Raw genomic sequence first — 15,544 nt, 5'->3', positions numbered from 1 at the left:
GGAGTTCACAGCTCTGAATCTAAGAATAGCTGTTCAATGTGTATGTACTGCAATTTTGTCTTTGCAGGCTCAGTTTAGTTCTTCTGGCTACCTGGTTCAGAGTATATTAATATTGCAGCTATAGGGGCATTCAGATAACTGAACATGGTTTGCTGGGTTGGGCTGATGGGCCTAATCTCACATCTGCGGGGTATGTGGGGTGCGATAGTTAGGGTTTCCCGTGGGGCAGAGGTCTGTGAGCAACTGGGAGAGGATCTGAGAGCAGGTTGTCTGCTGCTGCTGACAGCTTCTCACTCTGACCTTGCTCTCTCTCATCCGATTTAGGTACCTTTGTACCACAGAAAAATATACCAGGTAGGCACCAACTCCTTAAATAGCCTTGAACAGGTCTGTTAAGTACCCTTGCTCTTTGGGTTTCCTGGGCTGCTGAAATGTGCAAGGATGAATTAAAATCCTAAGTGACAACTGTGGCAGCAGAGGCTTCATTGTGTGGGGCACGCGGCCCTGAAACAATGACGCTGCTTGTTTGCCTCCAGCCCTGAATATGCCACTGAGCAAACAGCGGTCGGGCTCAGTGCTTTTTTCAACTGTATCAAATGTGCCCTGTCTTTCTGCAGACAGATGCCTTCTGGCTTACGTTGTGCTGATTTATGTTATCGTCAGCTGCCTCAAACTTGCTGATTTCCAGTGGTACTTACCTGCTACAAGTACGATAAAGCAGGGGATGTTAGCAGCAGGCTGAGGAGGGACTTTTTATCAGGGAGTGTAGTGAAGAGGACAAGAAGCAATGAGTAGGCTTAGATTAGATATAAGGAAGAAATCCTTTGCTCAGAGAGTGGTGAGGCACTGAATGGGCTGCCCAGAGAAGCTGTGGATGCCCCATCCATGGAAGTGTTCAAGGCCAGGCTGAATGGGGTTGTGGGCAACCTGGGCTGGTGGGAAGTGTCCCTGCCCATGGCAGGGGGATGGAACCAGATGGACTTTAAGGTCCCTTCCATCCCAAACCCTTCTGTGATTCATTTGAGTAGGAGGAACAATGTATTTACTAAATCAAAACTGCTGAACGTTGCTGAATATAGTTGCTGAAGAATTCTCACTAAGGAGTGTTGATTGCTGTTTCTTCAGAGGGCTTTAAACGCTGTTTGTGGGATTGAGAGGTGATATTTCAATCTTGTCAGTGCCACAGACCAAAAGGCATGAATGAGATCTGCATGACAGCTCTCCTCACATTGCGGTGCCCTTAACAAGTGTACTGTCTTGGCTGCTGCTTTAAAGGATGATTTCATGTTCTAAGATTTAGGGCCTGGCAGCATTTATACAAGTCTTAAAGGCTCAGAAGGGGTGGAAGGAAGGCTGGTGATCAGATTCACTTGGCAAATTATCACATTTAACACTATTTAAGCCAAATAGGGTGCATGCTGGTTTCCAGCTCCAGTACCCATTGGGAAGCTCTGGAAACTCATGTTATTTAAAACTGTTTGGTCTGCGTGTGTTCCTTTTAGACACTCAGCCTGTTTGGTTAAATGTTTCCACACTTCCTAGTGTGGAAATCTTCTTCCTTATCCACGGTAACGGTTGTGTCTAGTTTGGAGGCCAGCCTCACCGAACAGCCTCCAAGGGCAAACATGGATGGCTCTTCCCAAGCAGTGTGGTCCCACAAGTAAATGTAGCATCCATGAGGACCATAAGCTGCTCAGGCCAAACGAGACCTGTGCTTCCATGCCAAGCCTGTGCTGTGGGCACAACCACCAGTGAGCAGGGGTTTCTCTTCTCCCCACTTTTGTCCTCACCATGCTCAGGATCTTCTAAGGTTCTTCCTCAGCTTTAAATTTCTCCGTGTTGCTCCTGCTCCCTAACTTACTCTTCTTAAACCTCTGGCTATTGCTGCCTACTCTGGCTGATTTATTTTTTTGCAACTTTGAGTGTCTTGCTCTTTTGGGTTTACCTGTGTAGTTTGAAAGACTTTGAGAAAGAGATCCAGAGTAGTGCCAGCTGCCAAGTAAAGCAAGCTGCAAGTGGATTTCATTAAGCTTATGTGATAGTGTGAGTAAGACCCCAGTCAAAAAGGGGGAGACATAAGGGGCTGTTGCTTTAAATAACTGAGAAGTAGCCTGGAAGTGAGCGATTCTTTTATCTTGGACCAGGTAATGTTTGGGGTGGAGAGAGCAAAGGAGGAGTGGAAGGGCAGGGATAGGACTATGTATGTGTCAGTTTATCCAGGCTTAAATTGCTCCTGGAAAGAGTTCAGTCATCCTTCCCTCCTGCAAAGGGGAGAGCTTATCACATTGCAATAAAGCTGTGAAGATGAAATTTCCTCTAAGAGTATCTACAAATGAAGATAAGTGCTGGGACAGGTGGTGTTTGGTCAGATCGGCATTCCTGATAAAGACTTGGATTTGTGCATGTGGTGGAAAGCAATATTTCTTTGTAAGCCTTGTACCATTTATTAGCAAAGAGCTTGGATGCAGGCTTCGTGGCTTCACTGTGCTTGTCTGGGGCGAGGTATGAAGCTCATGCCCATAGCATGATATGATGCTGGACACAATAGGTTTTGTGTGCAGTGCTGATCTTACACCCAAGGGGAATTACATCATGTCCAGAATATGGGCTCAGTGTGCTTACACTGTTAATGTTCCCTTCTGCTATAATATAATGGTGAACTTGTACCAGCTTGTTTGACAACTGCCAGAAATCCCCTGTTTCTTACTATTTCAATACAATGAGGTAAGCAGTATGCAAAATGTTACACTTCTAAAACCTGAAAGGCAGAGTAATAAACACTCTTCTCACCTGCCTGAACAGGCAGGTGTGCTGAGGTGGTAGGAAGCTGCTTGGAGAGTCAACTGACACTGCCTTTCATGTTACAGTGCAGGAGATGGCTTCATTGCCTAATGCCTTTTTGATCATGTGGGTGTGAGGGATGTCTGGGTGGCTCAAGAAAGCCTGGGGAGTGCTAGCTCCTCTGAGGCTGAAGGCACAGTCAGTTCTGATCTTCTGTGTTGCAGGCACCATATCACGTAGATAAAAGCAAAGATCTAGCCACCACCTGACCAAAACTAGGATTTGTATTTCATCTCCTTAGTCTCCAGATAGCGATTCTGCTTTGGTGAAGCAGAGCCTTTCCTTTCCTTGAGAAATTAAACTCAGAAGTCTGCTTTTTTAACCGCTCTTTTTTTTTTTTTTTTGTATGTGAAGCAAGTGAAATGAAAAATGAATTTTTTCCATTCTGCTTTTTCCGAGCATGTGGCTTACGTGGTGTTCAGCTGGGGTTTTTATAGCGCTGGGGAAGGGGGTGATGGGTTATTGCCATGGTGCTTCGAACAGTTCTTGTGTGACTGCATTCTCTGAAGACTTCTCTGCAAGATCATGCACGCTCTTTAAAAATGAAATCTTTCATCCTCGAGGAGTTCTCCGGCAGAACTTACTCAGCTGTAGCAGAATGCCTGCAGCCTTTAATCCGTTAATAATTGCATCTTCATTTCTCAGTCCTCCTAACGCAATGAGAGAAAACAGTTCATTGCTATACTGAACTGCTGCTTAATTTCTTTGTTAGACAAAAATGGGATACTCCATTTTTATTCTTATATTTTTAAATTCTTAATTCATCTAGACTCGCTCTGCCATTGCAATATTAAACAACTTGCAGTTAGCCTGTCAGAAAGCTTTCTACACAGGGGAGGATAATGTTTAACTTTCAGATAGCTGTACTGCACTGCTTGCTTTCATTCTCCTTCAGTCACTTCCATGAAATGTTTTCCCTTGAATATTAAAAAAGTCAAATGGTGAGGAAAACATAGCATTGGTTGAGTCCTGGGTTAAATATTGTTGATATCACCCACACTGCAAGCGCGGGCTGGTGTGGGTTGCTGGCTGTGGGGTGCGTGGGGCTGCTTCTGGGTGTGAGGAAGCTGAAGCGGTGCTGCGGGGGTTTGTTGGTTGCACAAGGCGCTCTCTGGACAGAGTGAAGTAATACTGTCGAAAGCATTGACATTTAATTTCACTGCCCTCAAGCATGATGCAAAACTTCAGACATTTGTCAAGGGGGGGAAATGGGACTGAATCTGAAATTTTGTTGTTCGTGTGTGTGGTATCCTAGCTTTTTTTTCCTTTTTCTGAAGTTACTTTTCTGAAGTAACTTTCCTAATTCTGTTTCTTCAGAATGGCTACAAAACTATTGCCTTCAAATGCTTTTGCCAAATGATGATGTAGCTAGGTTTGCTCCCAGAGGGGAAGGGCTCCCCTCAGGCTGTCTTATGGCCTGTTTGTAGCGAGTGCCGCCAGAGGCATGGCAGGGGTTAGGCCTTTGCTGTCCAGGAAAAGCTGCACTTAAAGATCTATTGAATTTACCCCAGATTATTAATATGCTTTCAAACTCAAATGAAAGGGGCTTTCATAAGTTGACCTGAACTGAATTTAGAGCAAGTTTAAACAATGCAGACCAGTTCCAATGCCTAGTTTTAACTGAACAAGCTGAGAAACCAATTTTAAGTGAGACTAGAAGAGCTAGGGCAGAGTCAGAGTTCCTGAGTTAGCTCTGATATGCAAACCTGTCATAAACTGGAAGCTAATTATTCACTTCAATAAGCTTTGTCAGGGTCTCTTAAGTCTGCATTTGTCAATGTTACCTGGAGTATTGTGCAGTGAAAACATTAGACTGAATTGTGTTCTCTATGGCATTAGGTACTGGAGAGTAACAGCACCTGTGTGTTAAAGTCAGTTGTAGAGTAGATGTGTAATGATGGCAGCTTTCATAACTGAAGCTCTTACCAAAGATTCAGAGCCATGTGATGTTTTGTTAGTGACTGGCATGCTAGATGTTAAAACGTGCCGTACCCAAAAGGAGCGTACAGTCATAAAGCAGGTGTCGCCAGTTCTGTTTTCTTGGTTATGGAACTCAAGTGGTGAATGAGAAAATGTGGGAATGAAACAGAGGTTCCTTAAATTTCAGTGCTTAAAAATTTTTCTTTAAAAGTGAATTTGTTTTCAGGCAGTTGATTAGCTGGGAGCTTAAATATGGCCTTAATTAGAAGGGTCTTGATAACACAGCAAAGATTTAAATTACCAGAGTCTCTTTCCTCCCCATCCCATGTTGTGCTTCACTTCTATTAACTGCACAAGGCAAAAGCTAGATTGAGTAACACAAGGACAGCAAGGTTCTCTTTTCTTCCCTTATGGTCTGGAAGAAAAAGCAAAGATCTGAAAGTGCAATAACAAAGTTTGACTTCAACCTTGCTGTGGCTCCGTGAGGAGGAATGGCATGCAAAAAAGGCATTTCCTCCTCTTGAGCTGCTGTGTGTGGAGTGGTTTAAACTTGTAGGAGCCTGTACCAGAGCGTCCAGGAGGCAGGGTTTTACCCTGGAGAACACATTGCTGTAATAGCATCCCCTTCTCTGAAGGGGAAGGTTTGCTTACCAAAGCTGTCTTGGAAGGGATGGTTGTTGTGACAGCAGCAATGGGACAAGTTTTGGTGGAACCCTGTGCTTGGTCTGATGTTCTCATGAAGTGAGAGCCAGTGGCTACTCACTGGAAACGGGCTAAAAATTAACAGAGTAGCGTGAAGCAGAAGTGTAATGGCAGAACAAGGAGGGCCTTTGCAGGGCAGGGTTTAATATAGATATTTATATTGGTATAAATAGATGAAACTCCACTCTGCATCTAAGTAAACCTGATACAGGAAGAGTAAAACTTTGATCTCTAGTCTAGAGCTGCTGACAGTTCAGGGCAGCAGCTGTTTGAGACACCTCTTAATGTGTCCCCTCAAATAGCTCACTTCTACTGAGATGCCCAAGCACTGCCAGAAGCCTCTGTCCACGTTGGTGGCTTCCTGGCCACAGGCATGTTTCAGTACTTGCCGTGATGGGATCCTTCCAGCAGCTCAGGAAGCACTGAGTAGGAGTTGGCCTAGCTGTTTTCATTTGAGCAGCACAGCAGCGTGCCTAAACACAGCTTCTGGGCTTCTAGCTTAGCTTCAGGCCAACACAGGGTCATATAAGGCCTCCACCTGCCAAAAGGAGCTTCAGGCACTCCCCTGACAGTCCCTCTATATTGGTGCTAGAGCCTTGTTTTGTCCAAAAGGAGCTTCTAAAGTGACCAAATGCCTGTGCTACTAGTGGCCCAGGTCAACCATGCTCTGAAAAATGGGAAAGGAATCCAGGAACAGCACTGACTGCTGGCACGAGGTGTTTGGTTAACTATGTGCTGTCAGGTTAGCTCACCTGTGAGTGCCTTTAGAAATGAATTGTTGGTCCTAAAAGCTTGTACCTGCAGTACAGAATGTTGAAGATGGGTGCTGATGTATGTCAGCAGGGGCTTGTTCTGAGGGGCAGCAATGCAGATGCTGATGGACGTGACCACCCTCTCAATTCTGCTCTAGTTCCTGCAGTGTCAAAGCTCTTAAAAGCTGTGGTTTTTTCATTGCTGGTGAAAAAATTCTAATTATTGCCAAGCTGGCCATGCCTAAAGCCTGACCCCAACACACCACCAGTCTGCTCCTTCAAGAAACAATGTCTTCCCTCCTCCGCCCTCCCAATGGGTGTGAGTATGCATTAAAGTGTTTCAGGGACAGGAGGAAAACGGGCCAGCAGCTTGTGGCTCCCTGTGAGGGTGCTTGAATGAGGAGGAGGAGCAGAAAACACCCACCTGAACTTCCTTTCTTCAATAGCTGCAGTTAGTGATTCTAATCCGACCGGATGAGCGCACGTGTTTAGATCCGAAGCAGCTGAAGTTGTGAGAAATCTCTGGGGGTGTGTGAAAGGTACCAGGACAGAACTTAATGTCTTCTAATAACATCCTGGTGAACTGATTAGCCTGAAACTTCAATGGAATTAAGATTATTTTTTTCAAGGGTGTAAAACTTCATCACAATGGCCAGCATAGTAGTCAAAATGGTTTTGCACGTTGTTGGTGACATTTCATTAACACAAATGCCTTTACTGTATGTTGTATTGCACTCAACCACAAGCTATATTTGACTGGTGAGACATGTAGAAGTGGAGGGGAATAAGGCAGAACAAGCCTTTTGGCAAGCTTTTTATTTTCTTGTTGTCACAACCTGTTCTCCCACGCTTTTTCTCTACACTTATGAAAGTAAAAGGTCTCAGCTCCTGACCTGACCCATGCTTAATTCTTTGCTTGTTCCTACCACCTCCTTCCAGCTCATTTTATAACTGGCTTATAAATCCTAGCTCATCATAAAGGATGGTAGGTGCAGTCTGACTTATTTCCCTACCCCCTCCTTGCTCTGAGATGTACTTCTCATTACAGGGAGCTTTCTGAATAAAAGATGAGTTCTCACTGGGGAGAATTGCTAGACATCATGCTTAGACATCTCGGATCAAAGGCATTATATGAGCAGGCAAGGAAAATTAATAAGCGCTTTTTAAAATGAGAACCTTTGTGGTTTAACACCACTTCTAGTTTTGATAGCTGAAAGTTGGATGAGGTTTCTCTTAATGGAGGAACAAAAAATGGTCTCACCAATAAAACTGGTTTGGCTGGGAGGTTAGCTAAAAATAGCACTTCTGTAACAGCTTTTATTCCTTCGTCATGTAATATATTATGAATGTTGTGCAGCTGATGATTTCATTCAGTGGGACTCCTTATTGGCTAGTCTTTGAATCTTGTATTTGGTTTAGAGAGACCAGGGACTGCTTACACATCTTCCTTTCTCCTTTTTTTCCTTTAAGAACTTTGCAGTATTGGGACTGTCTAAAGTTCCTACAAATAGTATGAAGGGTCCTCAGCACTTGCCACTTGAAATGAAAACAGCTTTGTTCAAGTCAGTATTTGGTGACCAGAGTTGCTCGAAGTTTCTTCCAGCCTCTGACATTTTTCCATGATGTATAAGAAAGGAAATGAACCCTGATGTTAAAATCTGGATGGGGCTTAGTCTGTCACTGATAGTTTTAAAGCCAAGCACACTTCAATATTGGCATCCCTCTGAACTTGCCTTAGAAACCTGCAGCATCTATGGTCAGCACCAAATTTCGCTCAAATGTCTTTCAGTTCCTTCTGAAAGTGCAGGCGCAAAGCCTGATCTAGGCTTTGATCGTTCGGTGTCTGGATAAAGTACTCAACAGTGCTGTTAAATTTAGTTAAGAACTAGCAGCAGAGCAGGGAGGGAGGCAGATACGTTACAGGAAGCATCCCTAAGCCACCAGCTCTGTGCCTGGCATCTGGGTGCTATCTCCAGGAGCTCAATCCCTAGTGACCTTGCTGTGTCTGTAGGATTTCTTCTTAATTTCATGCAGCTCGAAGGCATGTTAAAATATAAATTGCCAAAGTGTTGTCGAAAATAATGATGATGAGTGTCCCATATGGGAGTGAGGAGCTTTATGGAGAGGAATGAATTCTAAATATGGCTTGCTATACTGTTGAGCTGAAAAAGTACAAGGAGATGACGCTTATTTCTCCAGTTGTATTAAATCTGTTAATGCCACTTAGAAACTCTCTACTGTGTTCTTTGGCACTTGAACCAGAGCCTCTAAGATGATGACTGTAATGCAGCACCTGGGAACTGAGCATGGATTTCTCTTCTCTTTTTCAGGTGCAGGAAACATTGTTGCAATTATGATTGGCAACCTGAAAGGCATGGAGATCTTGCGCCGGATTGAGAGTGGCATGAAAGTGACAATGGTTATTGAAGTGGGGAAGAAGCACGGTCCTTGGATGAATCACTACTCCATCTTCTTTGTCTCGGTGTCATTTTTCATTGTCACAGCAGCAACTGTGGGTTACTTTATTTTTTATTCTGCTCGGAGATTCAGGATCACGAGGGCCCAGTCCAGGAAACAGGTGAGTGTGTTGTCTCTGTGTGTGCTATCACTTATTATCCCTCCCTGAGCCACTGTGCTGTGGATCTTAAGGCTGAAATAGTGCCTGAGCACTAAAATCACTGAATTACTTCCTTCCACAGGAAGGAGAGTGTGTAGTCTTTAAACTAAGGGAGATATGTGTGAACAGCTAAAATCTTCCTTCTCAAAGAAATGGCTAAATGTTACCTATCTAATTGTATCTAGAGAGTGCAGCTGATGATGCTTTGCTAACTTTTTCCTATTATTTTACTCCCTGCACTATGGTGCAGACATAATGCTGATGTATAGGAGGAGGTGAGAGAGCTAACCTGCTTTTAGCTGACCCTCACACTTCCCACATAGCGCTGCCTATGTGCTAGCTGCAACGTGAGACACGACTACAAATGTGTCTGCAAAATGGTGCATGACTCCTGTCATATTTTGTAGACCACAAGTTAGGAAACTGCCTCTTGTTGAAAGCTTCTTTCTAACTGAAAGCTTTCTCAGAGTTGCAGTGACAGCCTCAATTAGGAAGTGAAAAAAGGCACTGTGTTCTTTTTAACCCCCAGGCAGGCAATTGTTAATGAGTTAAGTTTCCAAGTAACTCTCCTCTGTGCAATTATCTGATCAGCTGATACAACTAATGCACACAGCTTTGTCTTCAGTCTGATCAGACCCACCTTACACCTGCTACTTCAGGGCTTGAGCAAAAGCCTTAAAGGTGAGAATTAAGTACTAGTGTGGCATCTGTCAAAGGTGATGGGCAACAGGAGGAACAGGATTTGAGTGGTTTGGATACAAGAACTTCCCTTGCAGCTGTGTTGCAAAGACTATGGGTATTTGCAGTGCTTCTTTGCAAGCTTCTTGCAGGAGGTACCTGAACTCTTCCTTCAGAGTTGTTACTAGAGTCCTCTCCTACAGGTGGTAGTAGCATAAAGTAGCATAAGCATCTTACTCTAGCTTGGTTTGGGAATTATGTCAGGGTCGGGTTAGATACTTAGAGACATTCTGCCTTTAAGGAACATGTGCCCTGATGAGTTTCTGTGTTGTTGTGGAGATTTCAGGCCCCTTGAGTAAGATCTTCCTGAACTAATCTGAAGCTAGAAATTGGACACAGGTGTTGTAATTTAGGCCAGTTTTGGGCATCTGTAACATTTTGGGACTGCCTTCTCTAAAATGCTAACTTGTAGAATCATTGTCCTTGGCAGGAAGAGACTGGGGTGAATGACAGCAATGTTCACAGGGAACTTGGCCAGAGCTGAATGCCGGGTTCTTGCTCATAACAACAGCTCCTAACTCAGTCGAGTTGATGTTCTGGAATCCTGTTGTTTAAGTGTAATGTTGTGGATGAGGAACAGTCAGCTGGCAATATGTTTACAGGCTAGACATTTAACAGTGGACTGAAACCTCTATTTGTGCCTTGTCTAAGCTGTCTGCCACATCTTGGGGACTAGGCATCCTTTTAGTGCTTCATTTTAGACTGTGTTCTGATGTTATGCAACACCTGGAAGTGACATGAGAATACAATAAGGGAATAGCAGGAAAAGCAGTATTGGAAGGCCTCATCTGACTGAGAGATGTAGCACTGCCACTCCTGGAAGTTGTGCTGGGTTGTCTCTGTAGTACCTTTCATGAGGGATGGCATCCTGTATCCTGATGCTGTCCATTTGCTAATGTCTGTGGACAGGGAAGCATACTGTCTCCTGCTGTTGAATTTCCTCTTTCATTCTGTGTGAACTACCCCATAGTGAGAACTCAGTTCCAACGCTAAACAGGCTTGGGTGCCCTAGAAGCTGGTCTGAAAAAGATACTTTTAATGAAATCATACAAAAATCTTTCCTCCTGCAAAGGTATTTAACAGAATAGTTGAAGTTCTGCTCTTTTCTGATCTTTCAGGCTTTCAAAGAGCTACAGGTGTTATTAATGCCTTTGGTAGATGGTACTGGGAAAATCCAGTTGCCTTGGCTTGCAACTTCACAAACTGTTTCTATCTTGGGCTCCGTGTGCACAAAGAGTTTACTTTAGATTGAAAAATAACATTGACAAATGACGTGCCAGTTCCACATGATTTCAGCCAAACTGAAATTAAGGAGCCTTAAAGTGCTTTATAAAGTACAAGAATCGAAGAAAGCTGCTCTGCCATCATGAAAAAAAATCTACTGCTTTGTAGAAGTGAAACCCAAGACAATCCAGAATTGTTTTTTCAATTGTTTTTGTACCAAGGCATCTAAAAATTGACCTCACAGGGATAAGATAAGCAAAGAATAACAAAAGTTCTTGTTAGTGAAGGTGAACTAGTAAAAAGGTGGCTCCACAGTGTTCTCTGTTAATTAGCTGACTGGATTTTCAGAGTATTTCCAAAGTCTCAAAACAGACTTTGAAACACTGAATATTAGTCAATCAACTTATCAGTGTGCATGCTACATGTGGAACTTGCCTGTCATCATTCAGCCCTTTAGAGACTCTGACTGTCTGGACTTTAGTCTGTTATTTGGTGGAGTATTTTCTCCTCCATCACACAGTTGTCTAAGGGTTATACAGTCTTCTGGGAAGTATCTTTAAGAAACAGTTGTGTTCTCATAGTAATTAATACAATTTTTCAAGTATCTGAATGTATCCCTTTACCAGTGCTATAATCTTTTATAGCATCTGTGCACTTTTTACCTTCCCTGTGGGATTATATTGCTATTCCGTGAAGTCTGATAGTACAACCGAGCATTAGTCTTTTTAAAATGTCTGTATATTGCTCGAACCAAAAGAAACACTTCCTGATTGCTTTACAGAATGCTGTGATAAGCTTATGATAAATGATGATAATGCTCTATGGCCTGTATCTAGTATCTTCTGATTCTTGAATCCCACTTGCTTGCTAGGGGTCAGAGCAGAAACAGGGGTAACCCCTGTTTGAACTGCATGGTCTCAAGGTATTTACCGTATTAGCAGTATGCTTTCCATTTTCTTTGACTTGGGAGAAGTCTTCAGACTGCAGTGCTTTCAAAAGTCAGAAGCAATCTCTTGTTTTATATATAGTCAGGCTGTTGAGTACATTTAATCTTCACCATTTACCAACAGTTTCTGTACTTTTTGGTACAACTATCTGCATTTTCTGGTGAAGGAACTCTTTCACCTTGGTTTGATCACATATAACCCACATAAGGTCTGAATGCGTTCTTTGCTGCAGAATTTTCTTGAAGGCAGCAGCTCTCTCACTCAGCTTGAGCAGGAATTGTATACAAGTCAGGAATGTTAAACTGTGCAAACCTTATTTAATGCTGAGTGACTACTGAGGAGTCATGTTATCTTGAAGTCCAAGTGAGTTAAATAATACATCTATCCTAATTGTGAATTGAAATGGAGTTGTATTTTCCTCATGAACCAACTAGTTAAGCTGTTTACAACCAGCTATTTATCTGTGGTTTTTTTTTTCTGGGCTTGAAATTCAAGTGTCCACCTCTGCAGTCTGTTAGTGAGGTCTCTGGGTGAAAAGGTGAAAAAATGGGAAGGGAAGTAAGATATGCCTTTCTACCTTTCTAGTCAGTGAAATGACAAATTCAGTTCTTCAAAATATTAGCTTTTCTTAACATAGAATGGCCAGGGATGTTAATCTGTGGCCTGGTTTCTGATTTGTGCTCAAGTCTTCACTTCCAGTGATTTCATAAGAATTAGGTGTTGCAGCTAAGCACTGACCTAATTAATGGCTTTGAAGGAGGTGAGTCGCTCACCTTGCTGCAATTCAGAGATATTTTTGTGGCAGGAGTTCCTCACCTCCTTAGAGCTTGCTGGTGTGCATTGCTGTGACTGTACTTGCAGGAGGCCCAGAAGGCACCCTTGTACAGAATGGGCTGGAGATTAAGTTGGTAATGAGGTACAGCAAATATGACAGCAAACCCACCTTTCCCATTAGGAGCCTATCTACTTCAACATGCTGCAGCATGGATAGCAGCCAGGCCCTGACCTGTCTTACAATATCTTGATTCTTTTTTCTTGCCTTGGCCTAGTCAGCGTTTTGTTTTTTCCAGAGCTGCTGGGTTAAGGCTTTTAAAGTCATTAACACCGAATGGTTGCTCCAAAAACCTGGCTTCACAAAATGCTTTGACATTCCAGGCTTGAGTATCCTGGATCTCCTGGTAGGCTACTCAATAAAAGCTTCCTCTTGCAGCCTTTTGCCATCCCCCTGGAAGTGCGTTCTGCTGTACTTACCAAAATCAATGTTAAAGGTGACTTTGCCATCGGTGCATTTCAAGAACAGCAATTAAACTTGTGCCCAGGCAAAACCTAAAATATCGTTTCAGTAAATTATTAATCATACAGCCATTTGAGTACACTTAAACTTTGCTGTTTGCCAACAGTTTCTGCAGCCAGTTGGGTCCTGTCAATATGTTTGGCCTGACATTAGATGTGTAGATTAGGTACTGTAGGGGGGAGTACGCTCCTAGGTAGTTTAGTTCTCGATTTATAACAAGTAGCTGTAACACAGGTACTAATATTGCTGCATTCCTGGTCTGTTGATGAAGCTACATTTGCTACTGAAACTCCTAGGGGCTGCTCAGTTTTTCTGACACAAGTATGTGGCTACTTCGCTGTGGCTTCTGTCTGAAACATTGACAAGGGGAACATGATTCTAAAGTGGCATACAGAAACTTACACCGGTGTCTTCAACAGATCCTTATAAGCTCTGAAGAAAATTTGACCATTTCTTGTTGCTAATAGGTAAAAATACACCTGAAAACCTGCTTGCATCCTTCACCTTAGGATTGTGTGCATATCTTTCTTGATAATTGCTATAGATATTAACTGTGAAGCTTCTGAAAGGATGCACATTGATGCCATATGCTAGAAGCCCAAAACAACATAGTATACCAGTAAGTTTGGCTTCACCAAAGCTATGTGATAGGATCGCAGCAGACCGTATAAATTAACTTGTTTGCCATTAACTGCTTCAGCACAGGAAACTTTATGCAGTCTTGAATTACCAAGCTTTGCTGAGTTTTAGGTGTCATCAGGAGCTCATCACCAACTTGTTCCCTCTCTGCTTCTGCTAACAGCCCTGCACCTTCATCCCAAAAAAGATTCTTGTAAAATAAATAAAATTTGTTTGGGGAAGTAAAGCTGGAAAGTTAACAGTACAGTGTTCCTGCGTGGAGCAGCTGAATCTAGAAAAGGAGTTTTGACTGGGGCAGCAGTGCCAGAGCTGCTTGATCCACCCCCGTGTCCTGAGGCAATAAGAGCATTGGGAGGGAGAGGACAGTCAATTCTTGATGGTGGTGGAACAGCACCAACTTGTGACCTTTAAACAGAGATGTTGGCTCCTGTGCTAATTAAATGCTTTGCAGTGACAGCTGGACAGCAACAGTTGCCAGGCAAGCTGGGCTTCTGCTCCTGCTCGTCTCTGCTCGGGTGTCCTGACAGCACCAAGCAAATGGTGTGGAGGGGAATGCAATTCAGCTTCCTCCTCTGCTTTCATTAAAGCTGCCTCGTAAACCACCTGGGGCTAGTCATTTGATTTATTTCACAAGGTGGTGTTAGTAGGGGAAAAATAGTAGGGGAAAATTTTTTTTTGTCTGTGTTACTTTGAACCAAAACTGAGATAAAACTGCATTCTTCCACCTGACAGGTGTGGCTGGTGCTAGGAGGCTGCTAAGCAACCTGTGCTCTGTGAAACAGTCATGGCAGTGGAGTAGTTCAGGGTATGCAGTTACTGAGCTGATGGGCAAAGAGCCTCACCTTTCATCGTGGTGTGAGTCTCTGCCAGGATGTCATAAAGCAAGTAGTTAAAATTATTGATTGTTGGACTTGGTGTTCAGTCTTCTGTTCCAAGTTAATTTGAAGGTTTCTATTTATTTTGGTTAGGTCTAATCTGATCAAGGTGTTATCTTACATCTTCTAAAAGAAGAAACCTTTGAAATTCCTGTGCCTTATGAGAAGGTTAGGTAAAAACAAAGCATGTGCAAATGCTTTGGTGTGTCATCCAGAGACAATAACCATATGAGTATGTCCTGAAGCTTGTTTCATGTTTTGTCTAAATAGCGTGTTCATGCTTACTTAGCTTGTTTCGAAAACACCTTGGTTTTATAACCTAGATGTTAAATGCAAGTAAGCACCAGTAAGTATTAGTAACCATCACTTACGAGAAAAATAACCATGTTTAATGAGGACTGCTTTCTGTTACAGCGACAACTGAAGGCCGAAGCTAAGAAGGCCATTGGACAGTTACAGCTGCGCACCCTGAAGCAAGGAGACAAGGTATAACTCATCTGCCATCTCCTGAGCCTTCTGGTGCATGCTTTGCACAGAATGTAAAGCCTGGTCCTTCACACTGGAAAAGAGTGCAGAAGCCTCTTGGAACCTGTAACTGTGTGTTGCAGAGGTGGTTCCTCTTTCAGACCAAGTCCTTTTCGGGGTGCAAGACTTCCAAATCTGCACTTTCTAATAATTTTTTTAGCTGCTTGCTTGTATTCTTGTTGAGTTGAGAGTTCCTAACTTTGTGGCATGGATGCTTAAAGGTAAACTAGTACCTCTCCCCAGCTTCACTGGCTATTCTTGTTGTGGTTAACATTGGTGGTAGTAATTTCCAAACCTCTGCAGTAGTGCCTGAAATAACCCAGTGATGGTTTGCAGCTGTATTTCTAAACCATGGGATTAAACTTTGAATGCTTCTGTTCAAACATCAGCTTTACTATGAGTAATCCATTAAAATGTGTTTATATAAGATTACATATGGAAGCTATTTTAGATTACTTTAGTTAGACCCC

At 43.0% G+C, this 15,544-nt stretch overlaps 1 protein-coding gene across 2 annotated transcripts in view; it reads left to right on the top strand.

Annotated features, from left to right (window-relative positions):
- The window catches only part of RNF128 (ring finger protein 128), a 39,742-nt gene that overhangs the window by 16,891 nt on the left and 7,307 nt on the right, over positions 1–15,544 (top strand). For both annotated transcript variants that reach the window (XM_035326550.1, XM_035326549.1), the window contains exons 2-3: positions 8,546–8,793; positions 14,964–15,035. In XM_035326550.1, coding sequence (XP_035182441.1) covers positions 8,546–8,793; positions 14,964–15,035 — 320 coding nt within the window. The remainder of the gene's footprint in view (positions 1–8,545; positions 8,794–14,963; positions 15,036–15,544) is intronic.

Source organism: Oxyura jamaicensis, chromosome 4 (assembly GCF_011077185.1).
Source record: "Oxyura jamaicensis isolate SHBP4307 breed ruddy duck chromosome 4, BPBGC_Ojam_1.0, whole genome shotgun sequence".
In the NCBI taxonomy this organism is placed as follows: domain Eukaryota; kingdom Metazoa; phylum Chordata; class Aves; order Anseriformes; family Anatidae; genus Oxyura; species Oxyura jamaicensis.
The sequence above is the reverse complement of the archived record's forward strand: the minus strand, read 5'-3'. Positions and strand labels throughout refer to the sequence as shown.